We start from the raw sequence: 17,177 nt of genomic DNA, 5'->3' as shown, positions 1-17,177 counted from the left end.
CTTCATATATATATGTATGTATTTTTTTTTTTTCTTGTGCAAGGTGACTTCTGGAAAATGGTTGTCCCCAATAAGGAATTCTGGTACTGACTTCCTAGAAGAAGAACTATTCTCTGTCCTAGCACACTGACATACCAAAATGCTCGGAATTTCATTAGCTTCGAGTATTTTCTCTAAAAAGTGTTAAAGGAACCACAACACCATAGGCAGTCAGTTCTTCATCACTTCAGAACAAATACTGGCTGCTGGTTGAATTTGCAAAATATATACCTAACATGTGTTTTTAATTATACAGTTTGAGATGGCTTTAAATTGAAAGTGGGAGGTATGGAAATCTCCATGCTTGCTCTCATGTGTTTCAGGAACATGAAAGTGTTATCACTTACCCATGATTTCCCTTCAGAGGGTACTTTTCATTCTCAGTCTTGCTGTTATGGTATCAGTTCAATTTTCTTGTGAAGTTTTTTTTTTTTGATCATTCCCATTCCTTTTGTAATCATTTTCACCTAGTGAAGCAAATGAGATAATTTTGCAGATTGTACCACTTTACTTTTAAATTAATCCATCCTTTTGGAGAGAATGATTCTAATAGTGTGGTCAAGTACTTAGAAATCAGCAGGCTACTAACTTCTCCTTAATTCAGTCTGTTCCATTGATTCCCTGATCACTTGCTGTGTTACTCAGGGTGAAGTTCATCCTCCACCCCTCCCAACCCTGCCCTCATCAGTATCCTAATCTTGAGTGCCGAGAAAAAGGATTCTGAGATTTTTGTGGCTATTTTAATAACTGGATTGTAAAAGCCTCTTTTAATAAACTTCTGTTTATATTCCATGTAAATGTGATGGTGTATTTATTTATGATTTATAACATTTTCTACTGTATATTAGGATTACTGATGAATTAGGCTGTATATGCGGACTTAGAAAGACAAGCCATTCAATAAATGAAGCATGTCATGCTTTTTTACTTTGAATTATTATTCTAGAGTGATTCCTGGCTGGGGGGGGGGTGGGGAGTAGATTATAAAAGAAAAATGATTACTTAGATGAATACAAATCCATAGACCTATTGTGAAAAATAGTGATGCCACTTGTAGAATTAAATTACAGATTTCCAAGTTGTGTTATTTTAAACTGTCATAAATACTGAAAGGATCTATCTGGGGTAAATTTGTAAATTTAAACAAATCATCAATAATAGTTAACTGCTGAACAATTTTCATTAAACGTAATCTGTCTATATATGTGTATAGATATGTTTCTTTAAAAATATGTGGGCTATTTAGAATATATAACAAATTTCAGAGTACATAAGAACCTAATAATTATTAGTCACTTTTGATTGCAGGAGTATTGTAACCATATTGAAAAATCATTCATGATTTCACCGATTAAAAACTAATTAACTAACTGGAGTGATGCTTGGTAGGGCATACTCTTACTGCACACTGAATGCATGCACTGTGGAATAGCTTTCTTGGTCTATAGAGAAATTTAGCAACAGGTGTGGCACCACATATCTGGTTATGTTATGATTGGCTGTGGTGGCTGAGTCATCTTTTCCTTCAAGCTGTCCTTTTACATGTTTGCTTTGATGGTAAAGTGGCCAAAATGTTTTCTACTTCTCATACTACCAATGACTGATTTAATTTGATTTCTCAAATTATTTTCTCTCATTCAACAGAATAATAGATACATCTTAATAATAATAATGTGTTGTCATTGAATACCTCAATCAATTGCATGGAATGCCTTAGTCAATTGCACGTAGAAAACACACTAAGAAAATAGGGAAGTATGGGGAGACAGATCATGGGCATGATGACATTTTAACATAACCTAATTATTGGTGGCATATTGTGGAATCTCTTCCTTCCACATAGGACTCAGACAGTTAAGTGCTTGTACGGCTATGTCAGTATACTTTGTTCTCACCTTTGAGCCGAGAGAATTTTTGTATTTGTTTAATTCCAGTATATGGTAGTAAGTAACCAAAAATTACCTGTGTAATAATGTTTTTATCAGTCACTAAGATTTTTTTAGACTCTTATACTAGTAGGTACTAATCATCAAATGTTAAAATTACAAAAGGCAATTTAAATATTATCTCTTCTGGGGTACCTGGGTGGCTTAGTCAGTTAAGCATCCTACCCTGGTTCGTGAGTTCGAGCCCCCCATCAGGCTCTGTGCTGACAGCTCAGAGCCTGGAGCCTGCTTCAGATTCGAAGTGCCTCCCTCTCTCACTGCCCCTCTGCTGCTCATGCTCTGTCTCTTTCCCTCTTTCTTTCAGAAATAAATAAACGTTACAAAAAATTAAGAAAAATACAACTTAAATATTATCTCCTCTGATTATTTTTGCATGTTAGTAGACTTGACCATAGTAAAACATGCTGTAATATACTTAATAATAAAAATTAAAATGAAGTTAAAGTATGATTCAATAAATATTCATGAAACAAACAAGTTTAAGCTGCAAAGTAACAAGTGAAAAAGGACTTTTGTTTTTAAGTCAGTTTATTTCAGTTCAGTCATATATTTGGTGTAAATGACATTTTCGTGAAAAAAAAGAATCTGAATCTAAATTTCCCTTTGATTGTATTCTATTTTGCAAAAAGTTTGTTAGAAACATGAGACTTGTTTGTATCAGCTCAACTCATTCAGTTTTCCTTCATTAATGATCTTGCTACCAGCTAGGTGCTTGAGTGTGCCTTGCTGAATGAATCCCATCTTGTCTATCTTCCAGTAGCTTAAAATGTACCAGTAAGGATAGTAGGGTATATATATAAGTAACAATTGTAGGGGAGCGAGATAAATGGCCACAGAACAAACAACAATTACTGTAAACATTTAAAAGAGGAAGCTATCTATTTGGCTTTTTTCCTGGAAAGTTTGTGTAGGACACAGCAAAAAGATCTATATCTTCCAATAGAATATATTCCAATAGAATATTCCAATAGAATATATATAGGCTATTAAAAACTGTGGTGTCTTCAACTTTAATTTTGGCAGGATTCTAAATTCTAGTATCGCTATGGATATTATCTCTAAATATTAGGATTATGAAAGAAGACCCAAGCTTTGGACAGGCCAAAGAGTCATAAAAATTTTAACATGATTATCATATATAATTTATGTGAACTATCAAGTCAGTCACAGCACCAGAAGTAGGTGAAGATTCATGTTCCTTGTACTCTGCCATATAATGTTTGCCTCTTGTCCCAGGGTATCTAGACTGTCCTTCCCGTCAGTCAAGAAATTAGTGCTCTAGACCAAGTGACAGTAATAATTTTTGCTTTTTTATCTCCCTATTGGTCTCTTTGGAGAACTTTTAAGTTCATTCAGGCTTTTCTTTCAACCTGCCATTTGAGCCCATGTTAAGAGGTGACTGATGTTATTTGAGCTGCCACTGGCTTTGTCCTATTTGTTTTCAAATGGAAATAGTGGCAACAAATTAGTTGCATTTGGGAGACCTAACAAGATGTTGAAATTCAGAATATTAGGAACTATCAGATTCAGATGCCAAGAACAGAAACTTTCCTATTTTTCTTCACAAATGCACAATGTGGTGAGGTTCACCTTTCTTCGTTACCTGCGCTTTCACAGAGAGATAGATGGGCTTTGCCGTCCGCAGTGTACTGGCTGGCTTCAAACAGAAAACCGAAATAGCCAAAGCTATTCACAAATACACACTCATCTATGTTCCACACTGCAATATCCACTGAACCATCAGGCGAGCTCTGTTTGAAGCATTTCTAAGCGTGGAGAGAAGTACACGGTTTGTTTCGGAAACATAATCCTGACAAGCCGGAAACAATTTCTTACATTTATTGAAAGGATCCATTTCTACACATCATTTATACCGTTGTGCTTTTTGTGTTGGTGTTATTTTCAAATGTATTGATAACGATTTAATACACTTCTTTATCAGGAAGTCTTTGTAAATATAGTACCAGCATTAAAGCAGTAGGGCATTGTGCATGGTAGAAATATTACATGTGTAATGATTTGCATTCTTAATGTTCCAGAACCCTGGGGTTATTAGTAAAACGATTGGAGAAAGGTGGTAAAGCTGAACAAGAAAACCTTTTTCATGAGAATGATTGCATTGTCAGGATTAATGATGGCGACCTTCGAAATAGAAGATTTGAACAGTAAGTGTATGCCGGCTATTCTGTTCTTTTGTGCTTTCGGCACGAGACAGTGTAGCGCATTGCAACGCTTCTAGCCACGTCTGTGCCTCTGTCCTTATCCTGGAGAGAAGTATTTTCTGCTGTTATCTAGCTTTTAAAAATTTAATCAAACTCCAGGTAATTACTATTAGACTATATTTCAAAATGCCCTCTGACTGATAGAGTGCTTCTTAAAATAATGTGGGTCCGATTTTGACTTCACAATTTTTCTACTTCCTCACCTTTTGGAAAATTTGCCAGTGTGCTAGTTTTTATTATCCTTTAACTCACATTTCCAACTTTGTTGCACATCATGACTGCGTATGGATAAGCGGAGAGAGCTCCTGTGAGCACAGTGTGGTCCACTCAGATTTTCTTTATCCTGATTCAAGTCCTCATTCAATTAAAAAGATGACAGTTGTCCAGGTCTTATAAAAAACAAGGCAGGAGTGAGCAGAAATCAGAAGGACGTGGTGTATGTTCTGAGTCGGGAACCAGTGAGAGTTGGAGCAGTTTCTCAGGTTGGTGACAGAAATGCACTGGGACCAAAACTTTTCATATTTTGAGTCACATCGGTGTTCTTGAGATCTTTGCATACACAGACTTGAATTAATTTTGCTGATAATGGATAGTTGCTCTCTATAGTTTTCTAAGTGTATTTATAAGTATATTCATTTCTTCAAGAACTCAAGTCATCCCCTTTGATTTATTTTTTAAATGTATTGGATAACATCATAGAGACAACATTCTATTTAATTTCTATTCCTATCGCAAGTATAACACCTCTGTTGTGCTTAAAATTATTATTTAATGATTTGTGATTGAGATTATAGTACTTTATCTGCAGTTGTAGACAGTTGTGTCATTTTTAGTTTGAGAATGAGAAATTTGTATTTGGAGAAACAGCTATTCTTTTATCAGAGCTTACAAACTTGATTGATAAATGGGATATTAGAATTTTGTTTTTCAGTTTCAACGAAGTCTATCAGTTCTTGTTTCTTAATTAGTGTACTTAATTAAGCTCATAATATCTCCTAGTCTGCCAGTCTCCTTTTGCTAATTTTCCATTCTTTCTCAAACCCAGAGCACAACATATGTTTCGCCAAGCCATGCGTACCCCCATCATTTGGTTCCATGTGGTTCCTGCAGCAAATAAAGAGCAGTATGAACAACTATCCCAAAGTGAGAAGAACAATTACTATTCAAGCCGCTTTAGTCCGGACAGCCAGTATATCGAGAACAGGAGTGCGAACAGTGCAGGCCTTCAGGCCCTGCAGAGAACACCCCGACTGAACCACCCGCCCGAGCAGATAGACCCTCATCCCAGACTACTACCTCAGAGCACACACCCCTCCGGAAAACCGCCCTCAGCTCCAGCTCCGGCAACCCAAAATATATTTAGTACCAATGTAAGCAGTGGTTACAACACCAAAAAAATAGGCAAGAGGCTTAACATCCAGCTGAAGAAAGGTATGAACCTCCTTGTTTTGTTTTGTGGAATTTATTTTAAAAATCAACCCATTATTCTGTGAAAGAACTGATATAATCACTTAAAAATATTTAAAATTGTATTTCTTATGCTTTTCAGGTTCATTTTGCTATTTCAGAATTAACATACAAAGTTCAGAGAATAAAGTCTTAAAAGTAAGCTTGTGTGAAGAAGGTAGCAGTAAAACTTTTTGGTAACAGAGGTAATTGCTTTCAGGATATTACTCTTAAACCCAAAACAGTAATGAGGAATTGCCTGTTTAGATGACCCCCTTCGATATTCAGATACAGCTCTCAAAGAAGACTTTAGAGCTCCTCCATTTCAACCCGATCATTTTGGCAAGGGCAAGTGATTGATTGGTTTGGAGCTGTAGCGGTTCGTGGTAGAAAGTAGGTTCACCAAGCAGGTAGTTCCATTGGCTCCTTGTCTCCTACTTTTCCAGAATATTGAACTACTTCCCTTTCTTAGGGTGACAAGGGAAATTCTAATGAGACTTGCCAACTCTTTATTACATACATCTTACATCTATTAATTTATTTAAGTATCCATTCCATAGTCTATGCATCTTTTTATATAGGAAGCATACTTTTCCATTTTGTTCTTCTCAAACACTCAGAGCTGACTAGTAGGCTTGATTTTCTGATTTCCAAACACTGTCCCCTCGAGGCATCAAGGTACATTTTTGCTGTTAATCATTCGTTTTAGCTGGACATTTTGATGTATTTTTAAATCATGTCTTTCAAAATGATGTCATAAAGAATCTTTTTCTTTTTGTGAGCTCAACCAACTCCTACAGTTGGATGGAAATGAATCCAAGAGATATTGAGTGATTTCCTTAAGTCACATGGCTGTTGGCAGCAGATTCTTACTAGAACATTTTCCATATCCTGACATTTAGACCATTCTTCTTTCCATTTGGAGCAAGGTTTACAAGGATGTAAACTCTGAGATTCCTGTTTCCTTTCTAATCATATTCTTTCATTGAACTTTATGTGAACCACAAACTCCTTATTTCTGGTTACTGACTTTTAAGCTCCAGATACCTGGTTGACATGATCAGGAATTGACAGCTTTACTCCACTTTGAAACCTCTTACAAATGCAAAGTTATATCAGCATAAACCCCGTTTAGCTTTGTTAATTCCTGAATGAGATAAATATCAGATCCTGTCTTACTTTTCCTCTACTCAAATGACAGGCCCTGTTTTTTAAGCAAAAACAGGTTAAGAAACACAAATGGAATTGTATAAAAGATAAAATTCTGCCTGGGATCTCTCAACAAAGGGAAAATATTTTACTTGGCTCTTGTCATAAAGATATCAGTTTATAAATACCATTGCCCTTGTACACTGACAGGCGTATTCATTTAGTTAATTATGGTTTTTCACACAATTGTATATTAACAACTTATGAAACAATATGAACTTTTAGATAAAGTGAAATTTTATTTGCCACTAAAAGAAGCATTCCTTTGAACACAAAAATTAACAGTTTTATTTTAATAGCATTTAAAAAGATATGATTACATTGACACAGCTAATGGAGAAAGACTGCACTCAATCATCAAGATTAGAAAAATGGAAACAATGGTTTTCTTTGAAATGTTTTTCTGACTTTGAGGATTCTAAATGATATAGAGCCTCATGGCTCTATCTTCATTTTAATTTACTATGAGAATGTATGACAAAAGGCTGAAACCAACTGTGTATTCTGTCAATAGTTAGAAATAATTTTATTTGAAAAATAAATTACGTTTATGATAAATGAGAGTGAAGAAAGCTGATTCTCTTCCATTAATGCTGAATACATATTTTAAAAATAATGATTGTATGAGAGTTGAACATGCTTTCATTGTAGCCAGCTGCTAAGATTTTTACCAATTAGGATTGTTACATTTTAACATTTTGATGAAGTCCATCAAAAACTTAGGGTGTGTTGGTGTTAAATTTTAAACTCAGTCCAAGGTGAACTGACATGCTTTGAATGATAGTTCTTCATAAACTGAGTTCAATTCTATTTACTAAAAAGACAGGCCTTCATTTTAATGATTCTTTGGCATAATTTAGGAACCCTGTCATATAACATGACAAAATAGGATAGCCCTTTATGTACTTGCTTCCGTAATTATGATTTCTTAATATTTATTGCCATTTTGCCATTCTCAAGTACCCTGCTCTTTTGTAGAAATTAGCTTTTTAATAAAGTCAGAGGAGAAGGTCAGTAATCTGTTTCAGTCAGTGCAAAATGTTTTGTTGGCTTTGCTAAATGAAAATTGATATCTATTTATCTTTCTTTTAAAGGTCATTGCCTGGACTTTTAGCTTACAGATTTAGGGGTTATTGCTGATATTTTAATAGTATTGAGGTTCATGTAACAGTCAGTCTTTGTGGTTCATACAAATTAATATTATGAAAGGAGAATAATTTAGAATTCTTTCTTAATAAATGTTATTGCAAGTCATTAGAGTTTCATGAAAGCCAGAGACATATGGAAACATCCCAGAAGAATAATTAGGAAAATTTCATATAGACAAGATGCCATTCAAGTCTTCAGCACGTAAGACTCAAAAATTAACAGTCCAGGCACATTGTTAAAGTGACTTCAGACTTGATGTAAATGAATGTTTTATAAGAACTTGAAAACATGTAGGGTAGGTTTTGTTACAGGTATAACAACAGAATGTAATTTTTTTCCCTTCATTTCAGCTTTGTTTCTTCTTTAAGCCACGTTTTCATTCACAGTTACTAACTCAAATCATTTACTTACAGATTTATACTCTTGCTTATGGTTCCGTATTGAGTGTTGCACCAAGTTAGTGTATTCTTCTGCAGATTATTCACCTTTATGTAGCTCTTTATTCTTCCCACATGAGCAATATTTCTCCTAGTACCATTTTGACTGAAATGGAAACCAATATCCTAAAAAGTAACTTTTTATTTTTTAATGTTTTAATATATTTCCTTATTTATTTTGAGACAGAGAGAGAGAGTGTGTGCCAGCAAGTGCAAGTAGGAAAGGGGCAGGGAGAGAGAGACAATTCCAAGCAGGATCCACACTGTCAGGGAAAAGCCCAACGTGAGGCTCCATCTCAGGAATCATGAGATCATGACCTGAGCTAAAATCAAGAGTTGGGCACTTAACTGACTAAGCCACCCGGGTGCTCCCAGACTAACTTTAAAAAGTTCTGGTTTTGGTGCCTGGGTGGCTCGGTTACGCATCTGACTTTGGCTCAGGTCATGATCTCACTCACGGTTTGTTGGTTCGAGCCCTGCATCAGGCTCTGTGGTAACAGCTTGGAGCCTGGAGCCTGCTTTGGATTCTATGTCTCCCTCTCTCTCTGCCCCTCCCCTGTTTGTTCTCTGTCTATCTCTCAAACAAAAAAATGAATAAACATTAAAAAAAAATTAAAGGGGCGCCTGGGTGGCTTAGTCGGTTAAGTGTCTGACTTCGGCTCAGGTCATGATCTTGCGGATAATAAGTTTGAGTCCCACATCGGGCTCTGTGCTGGCAGCTCAGAGCCTGGAGCCTGCTTTGGATGCTGTGTCTCCCTCCCTCTCTGCTCCTCCCCAACTCGCTTGCTTGCTTGCTCTCAAAAAAATGAATAAACATTAATAAAACATTTAAAAAGCTCAGGTAGAAATTAATCATTATTAGAAGTGTTATAAAAATTGTGTGATTCATTAGAAATTTGTTGTAGTCTTTACATTTTTTCTTGGCTCATTTTGGCTTGTTTTCTGTTGATTCTAGTAACTATAACCCTTTTTCTGCACTGCATTGCCCTTATGAGTGCCTATCAAGAAAGCTGCTTGAAGAACCTAGAATTTAAATTCTACGGAATGTTGCAGTAGTTCATAAAGGCCTTGTTAATTTCAGTACTTTTATTTTATTTTATTTTATTTATTTTATTTTATTTTATTTTTTTAATGTTCATTTATTTTTGAGAGAGACAAAGCATGAGCTGGGGAGGGGCAGAGAGAGAGACACAGAATCTGAAGCAGTCTCCAGGCTCTGAGCTGTAAGCATAGAGCCCAGTGCGGAGCTCGAACTCAAGAGCCATGAGAGCATGACCTGAGCTGAAGTCAGACACGCAACTGACTGAGCCATGAGGCACCCCTCAGTACTTTTAAACATAATATGATGATCTGTAGACTTGTTAACTATGATCAGAGATGGGGTCTTCACTGGATAATTTGCCTTTGTATTTTATTTTAAAAATTTTACTGATTGATCGAGAATATGTAGGGTGAGATTTAGGTGAACAAATCTAGGTCCTGTCAGTAAATTGTTGTAATTACAGTTTTGGGAGGTTCTGATATCTGTATCTAGTAAAACTTCTCTTTTCCCTATTTCTTTTCCATCTCCTGATCATTTTCTCTTTCCTTGCTTCATCTCCTACCCTTTAAATCTGGATACCAGTATTGTACAATAATGATTGATTTTGGGGGTACTGTGGATTGTGTCAGAATTTTTTTCCACATGGAGAGTTAAATTTATTTCACACGAAACATTCAGGCCAGTTTAAAACGTTTAGCTGTGGTATTTGTATATTACCTTTCATTTATCTTGGACTAGATTCACATTTCTTCTTTGATTAAAGAATTTTGAAGTATAAACCATTTAAAGCTTCCATAATTTAGTCTACTTTGAAAAAGCTATTAAAATCTTTATGGTATTAAAAGCAATGTAGGCCCCTGTGAACACTAGAGAATAACAAATCCTTTATGTGCCATACACCTGTGAACTTCAAGGTATCTCATTTACTTCTTTTGTTGTTGTTATATGTTTAGGTACAGAAGGTTTGGGATTCAGCATCACTTCCCGAGATGTAACAATAGGTGGCTCAGCTCCAATTTATGTGAAAAACATCCTCCCCAGGGGGGCCGCCATCCAGGACGGCAGACTCAAGGCAGGAGATAGACTTATAGAGGTGAGTGACTTCTAAAAGTCAAAAGTGCTGTGAGTGCTAAAAAGTTCCATTTTTAAGGGTCAGTTCATTTGTCACATTTTCATAAATATGAAAATAAATTATATATTTTAACAGAAGTACACATCATAAAACAGTGAATTTCTGCTTTACTTCTACTTTTTCTATGTTATTTGATGAGAAATATCTTTTCATTGAATTTGCTCATAAATTTTTAGTTACTCAGACATTTGGTTTATGAGATAACATTTGTCATTATGTAAGTACAGTGTCTGTTAGGTTATATTTCTAGATGGCTTTAAATTTATGTCTGGTAATATAGAAATGATATCTAGTTTGTAATCAGAACACAGACAAATGTAATAAATGAAAACAGTGTGTCTTGATGAGAGGAAATTTTGAAATGGCAGCATGGAGAATGAATTGAGACATAAAAATCAAATGTCAGAAAGAAAATAGTTTTTCAGAATTTCCTTTTCTGTACCTCAGGAGTTTCAGTTCATCGGTCTTTGAGACCATCTTAGACATACGTAAACATACATAGAAATTTCTGTGTGTGTGATCATTTGTATATATAGAAATAAAAGGAAGAAAGGTTGAAAAAATCTTACTAGTCATTTTTCTTAGCGTTTTCTTCCGAGAACATAGTCTGTATTCTTAGCAGCATATATTGTGTTTCCTAATTTTAACTAGTATTCAAACCCTAATGTTAAGAGGACATTTTTATTGCATTACCTTTTCTTCTTTACTCATAACTTCATATGTAGTTTCGAATTCTGCAGATTGAGGTTTCTTGAAAAGTAATTGAGCAAAGGATTGCCTTTCAGATTTTTCTATGTCCACATTTTGGGCCTAGATTTCTTAAATCTTACTTCTTTCCTGGTCGTATTGTTCATGTGACACCATTTTTTAAAGGGGCACTGATACAATCTAAATAAAAGGAAAAGTCTGAGTATGAATTATATTTAGAGTGTTGTTTCCAGAAAGGACCACTTGTCCTTGGGGCGTAAACTGAGTAGTATTAGTCCAAATTTGCATTTGTAGCTTTTTTTTAAGTAGTAGGAAGCTCACACAGGACTTGAATCTAGTCATCTTTGCCTCTGAGTGTCAAAAATGTGTGTCCTGCACCAGCCCCACTCCCTCCCTCCCTCCCTCCCTCCCTCCCTTCCTTCCTTCCTTCCTTCCTTCCCTTCCTTCCTTCCTTCCTTCCCTTCCTTCCCTTCCTTCCCTTCCTTCCCTTCCTTTGCTTTCCTGCTTGCTTGCTTGCTTTCTTGCTTGCTTTCTTTCCTCACATAATTGCTTTACTCTCAACACATCACAAAGGCAGTATTTCTATTTTTGAACATTGGGAAGAACCTCCAACCTGTATTTCTTTAGAGTTAGGTTTTATTTTCTGTAGCTGTCAGCTTTCTTTGAAACTGCATTTTCAAACATTTTAAGCCTAACTTTCCACGATTTGTACTTGTAGCTATACAATATCAACAATCTTTTGAGCAGTTTTTCTGAGCATCTGGAAATTGGAACGCATATCTTAAAAAAAATAGTATCAAATCAGTAATTTTTTTATTACCTGGAAATTTTTCCTTTCTTTAAACCTATTATTCTTAAATCTTTCACGCATTCACTTACTAGCATACATTGAGTGGTGGTAGATTGTGTTTGGTGGAGAGGGAAAGATTCCAAAACATATTTTAACTACAAGGATATTTTGATATTACAATTTAAATAATATACTTTGTTGCCTTTGACAAAATTTTATTTTTGTCTAAAGTGAATACTGAATAGTTTTTAAAAGAAATTTTCACTTTTCTTTTAAGTGTATACTGCTATCTGATAATGTTATACTTCTTAAAGATCAAAATGATGAGATTCCTCAGGAATTGGCTATTTTAAATCTCTTTGTTTTGGTAGAATTCTCTTAAACCATTGAAAAATATTGAGGTATTGCTACCTCAAACTATTGCTACCCCTTCAAAAATGTTATTATCATTCTGCATTCTTCCTTAATGCTTGCCTTTTAGGGATAAAAAATTATCTTCATAGTTTTCAGTAAAATTTCATTGAAAGTTATACCAAAAAATTTTAGTGTGGTTTTACTATCCCCTATAACCTTGTTATTTTCTTATAAGAAAATCTATGATACACAAGGCCATCAAGATATCTCAGTTCAAAGCCAGTAAGTTTTGTGTTAACATGATAATTTGGATATAGTGCTTGTTTATTGCTTGTTACTTGTTAGTGCTCTGGTAGCTGTGGCTTTTGGTTTATTAAAGAGCACTAAAAGATTTACTGCTTCCTGGCTCACTTCTAGATACCTAGTCTATATTTCTTTGTTAACCACAACAGCCTGGTGGCTAGCAGATCATGGAAGAATTTACCATGAAATGAATTGTGCTCCATCGTAGACATGATTGGTTCTACGATGTGTGTCTTTTCTTCTGTCTTACGTTTGCATAGGATTGCAGCTGAAAACTTTTTATTTGTTTTAGGTAAATGGAGTCGATTTAGCAGGCAAATCCCAAGAGGAAGTTGTTTCCCTGTTGAGAAGCACCAAGATGGAAGGGACCGTGAGCCTTCTGGTCTTTCGCCAAGAAGATGCCTTCCACCCAAGGGAACTGGTGTGTAAATTTAGAGCAGATGAATGATTTCTGATGAACATGAGCCAGGGATCTGGACTAGCCACCTGATGGCCCATGTTTACTAAGACATTTTCCAAGTAGTGTATATGTTTTATATATCTTTCAGCCTTAACTGAATATAAGCATTTTTTTTCTTATATTCTTTTTAGTTTTGGAAATAGATATTCACAATTTTGAATGTAGGGGTCTTTAAAAATCAAATTACATGGATATTTTCTAGGACAGCACATGTTTATTACTGAACACTTTCAGATGGACTGATTGAATACAGAGATGTTGATTATTTCATAACTGTCACTTCAAAGGCTGGTGTTGAAAACGTGCCATCTTCTCCACTACATATGACAAATTTTCATATTTCAGATTTCATAATGCATTTAGCTAAACCAAATGAAGCTTCTTGCTTACTATTGTATGAAAAGAGTACCTTAAAGTATTATTGTTGAAAGTAAGGAGTCCTGAGTGGCACTGAGTCCCATGGCCATCAATTACTAATATAGACCTTATTTGGAATGACACAGAAACAAAAAGGCATTTGTTTGCTATTTATTTCATTTTTTATATGTGTATCAATATGTCTAAATTCAAGAGGTATTTACATAGTATTGGTGTGAATGAAATATGTATACTAAACTGACATAGTTTGAATGTTTTTCTGCAAAAAGTGCCAGGTTTCATTTATTGTGTAAAAACAACATAATTGGAGGAATCACTTTTATCTTTTGATGTGGTAAGAAAATTGTTTTATTTCTGGGACAAGTGGTATTTTAAATATTTCAAAACAGATTTGAGTTGGGCCATATTAGAACATTTGACATCTCTTTCAGTTAGTTCTTAGGCTGTCTGCAACAATTAATCTGTATCTACTGGAGTGTCAAGGTTTAAGGGGGCCCAGTTCCCAAATTTGCCCTGTCTCTTATGGCATAAGAGCCTTAAGTCTCTTATGCTAATATTTCAAGTATGGATGTGTCGTGGTTATTAAAATTTTCTTTTTATCATAAGCCAGATATATTTCAGTGTAGGAATACTACATCCCCAGGTTACCCAAATTTACTGTGATTTCATGGAATTTCAGATTGTGATAGGGCTGAAAACTGAACACTTGTGTTTTAAGTAGATTTTGAAAATTATAAAAATGTCTTTATTTCTATTTTAAAATGTTGAATGCATTATTTCTGAATTTAAATTCAGTTTTCCATTTTCCCCCCACTGTTATCCAATTTTGTGCTTAAAATGCCACCTGATCCTAAATCTGGAGATGTCTCTATTAAATTGTAAATGAGCACTTAAAAAAAAATACTAGGCTTTAGCTGTGATTTGCTGAAGCTTTAATTCTTCCTCGGTACATCTTAGCCTGTGTAATAGTTAGCATCATCAGATTGCCAAAGCTCAAACACCACTCTTCAGCGGGCCCTTCTCAGACTTAGTGCCAACAGGCAGCCAGCTTAAGGTTATTCAGGTTCTTCTTGTCCAATTTTGATCTTCCAGGCTTCTGTTTTCCCCTTCTGCTGCTTATTTTTTTTTTTCTCTTGGTTATTTAATTTATTGCTTGTGAGCTTTTCATTAAGGAGTGAGCCAGTAGGCCGTCAGTCTATTATTCATGTTGCAGCTGCTTTTTAAGATTTCAAAGAATATAATTCTGAAAAACTTAAAGTGGGGGATTGCATTTAAAATGATCTTTGAATCCAATTAACAAAACTCTTTTCCTCTGTTTGGGGTGTCTGTGTTTAAATTCTGTGTCTAAAACAAAATACTTTTATCAATATGTGCCTTTTTTTTTTTTAAATAAATCAACCTTTAAATATCTATCTAATTAAAGCAACTCTATAATATATGAAACACATCACATTTGTAACCGGTGTAGTATTTATCATATAATACTTATGGTTCAGACTGTTATTATCTGGTCTAGCTATCAAATTAAAATATACCTCATAACTTTGACGTAGTTGGGAAATGCAAAAAACAGAATTAGAAACAGTGCCACGAATAGAGAGGCAGTCTGGTGAGATTTGTTTTCTTCCAAATAATAAATTCATGATATACTGTGAGTGAGGGAGTCAGAATTTACATCTAGGAAAATGTCTTAACACACACGCACACACACACAAGATAATATAACTGTATCACATGCACACACACACACACATACACACACACATACATATAAGATAATATAATCACATCAGTGAAAGTTTGGAAGACAGTAATACATCAGCCATAATATAATCACCTGCCTTATATTTTGTGGAATTTAAGAACCAGCAAAATTTCCTGTAGAGTCAAGCTTTGTGTCCCTGTGTGTTGAAGATGGCTTCGGTCAGTCTGTATTTATATTTTTCTTCAATTCTTCTAGAATGCAGAGCCAAGCCAGATGCAGATTCCAAAAGAAACGGTAAGAGCTTTGTCTTTTGCAGGATGCAGAGATGTTGAAGAGATAAATGGAACTAACTTCTGACTAATTAAATATGAAGTTACTTGTCCTCCCTCTTCCTCACTCACAATAGATACTACATAGTACTACATAGTATCTATAGATACATTAAATTCCCAACTGGTCTCATCTTAAGGTGACTTATTGTTAATACCCTAGATGGATGATGTTTCATGATTTCCTTTGGGTAAACAGGGTTAGAACAGAGAGAGACATTAGAATAGTTTGGTGTTCACCTTCACAATAAGAGGGACCAAAATTTGGTAAGTGTAGTAGTTTGACATACATATAAAAGTCTTCATGAGTTGTGACATGTTATATTTTCAGCGGCTACAAAGTAAAAACATAAATAAAAAAGAAGACTTGATTCAGGCACAGAAAAAATAGGGAGGGCTGAAAGCACAATAAAAGTATCATAGGGGCGCCTGGGTGGCTCGGTCAGTTAAGCGTCTGACTTCGGCTCAGGTCATGATCTCACGGCCCGTGAGATCGAGCCCCGCGTCGGGCTCTGTGCTGACGGCTCAGAGCATGGAGCCTGTTTCAGATTCTGTGTCTCCCTCTCTCTCTGCCCCTCCCCTGTTCATGCTCTGTCTCTCTCTGTCTCAAAAATAAATAAACGTTAAAAAAAATTTAAAAAAAAATAGAATTAATTATCTTAAAAAAAAAGTATCATAAACAGAAAAAATAAAGTGATACATCTGTAATTAGGCTAAACATATTAGTTGTCATATTAACTTATAGCCATTACAAGTATTTTACTTATAAGTTAATGTAGCATATTATAACAGGTAATTTTTCTTAATAAAAGTAACCACTCACAGCTGAGATTAAAATGCAAACCTAGTTCTATTCTGTTAGACAAATCTTAATACGACCTGGAAATAAAGGAGTAAGTTGAGTTCTAGCAGGCAATGCTAATGTAATGAAAGTAGGGATTGCCATATCAGCCTTTTCAGTCTCTGAAAGTATGGTTTTTAGTGTGGTTGCCTGGCATGGGGTAAAAAGATAGGATGTTTTATATTGACACATAACATCCAGTAGAAATTCTAACAGTCATGATGCTTTATACATCAAACAACATGGCATAAAAGCGTATCATTCCCAAATTCTTCTAAGTACAAGGAAAATTTAACAAAACCATATCTCCAGTGGATGATGCTAGTGTGTATTTTTCAAAACTGTCATAGTAGGTAGGAAAAAAAAATAAGAGTGTGAAGAATTTGAATAACATAGTTAACAGGTTTGGTTTCTCTTTACATACTCATAAACAGATAACTTTGAATCTAATAAACAAAATGTTATTTTAAAATATTCTATAATCACAATCATGGTTAACAAGTCAGACCTCGGAGGAAAATCAGTAAACAACCTTGAAAATATTACACGTTCAGAAATATGAATGATAGAAAATTTATAGTCATAGTTTTTTATTCATAAAATCAGTTGGTCAGTGATAACTAATCAAAATCACAGTGGTATTTGTGTATGAATATGGTGGGAGTAGGTGGAAATGGTAGGGGAAAT

The 17,177-nt window shown here is 35.0% G+C and overlaps 1 protein-coding gene across 29 annotated transcripts in view; it reads left to right on the top strand.

Moving 5' to 3' along the window:
- Positions 1-17,177, top strand: part of PARD3 (par-3 family cell polarity regulator) — a 665,533-nt gene that overhangs the window by 392,361 nt on the left and 255,995 nt on the right. For 19 of the 29 annotated variants that reach the window (XM_027073797.2, XM_027073787.2, XM_027073796.2 and 16 more), the window contains 5 exons: positions 4,025-4,150; positions 5,253-5,638; positions 10,444-10,583; positions 13,070-13,198; positions 15,576-15,614. In XM_027073797.2, coding sequence (XP_026929598.1) covers positions 4,025-4,150; positions 5,253-5,638; positions 10,444-10,583; positions 13,070-13,198; positions 15,576-15,614 — 820 coding nt within the window. The remainder of the gene's footprint in view (positions 1-4,024; positions 4,151-5,252; positions 5,639-10,443; positions 10,584-13,069; positions 13,199-15,575; positions 15,615-17,177) is intronic. The other 10 variants (XM_027073800.2, XM_027073806.2, XM_027073798.2 and 7 more) reach the window with 1 other exon arrangement.

This window comes from Acinonyx jubatus, chromosome B4 (genome assembly GCF_027475565.1).
Source record: "Acinonyx jubatus isolate Ajub_Pintada_27869175 chromosome B4, VMU_Ajub_asm_v1.0, whole genome shotgun sequence".
Classification (NCBI taxonomy): Eukaryota; Metazoa; Chordata; class Mammalia; order Carnivora; family Felidae; genus Acinonyx; species Acinonyx jubatus.
This window is presented reverse-complemented; position numbering and strand designations above follow the sequence as displayed.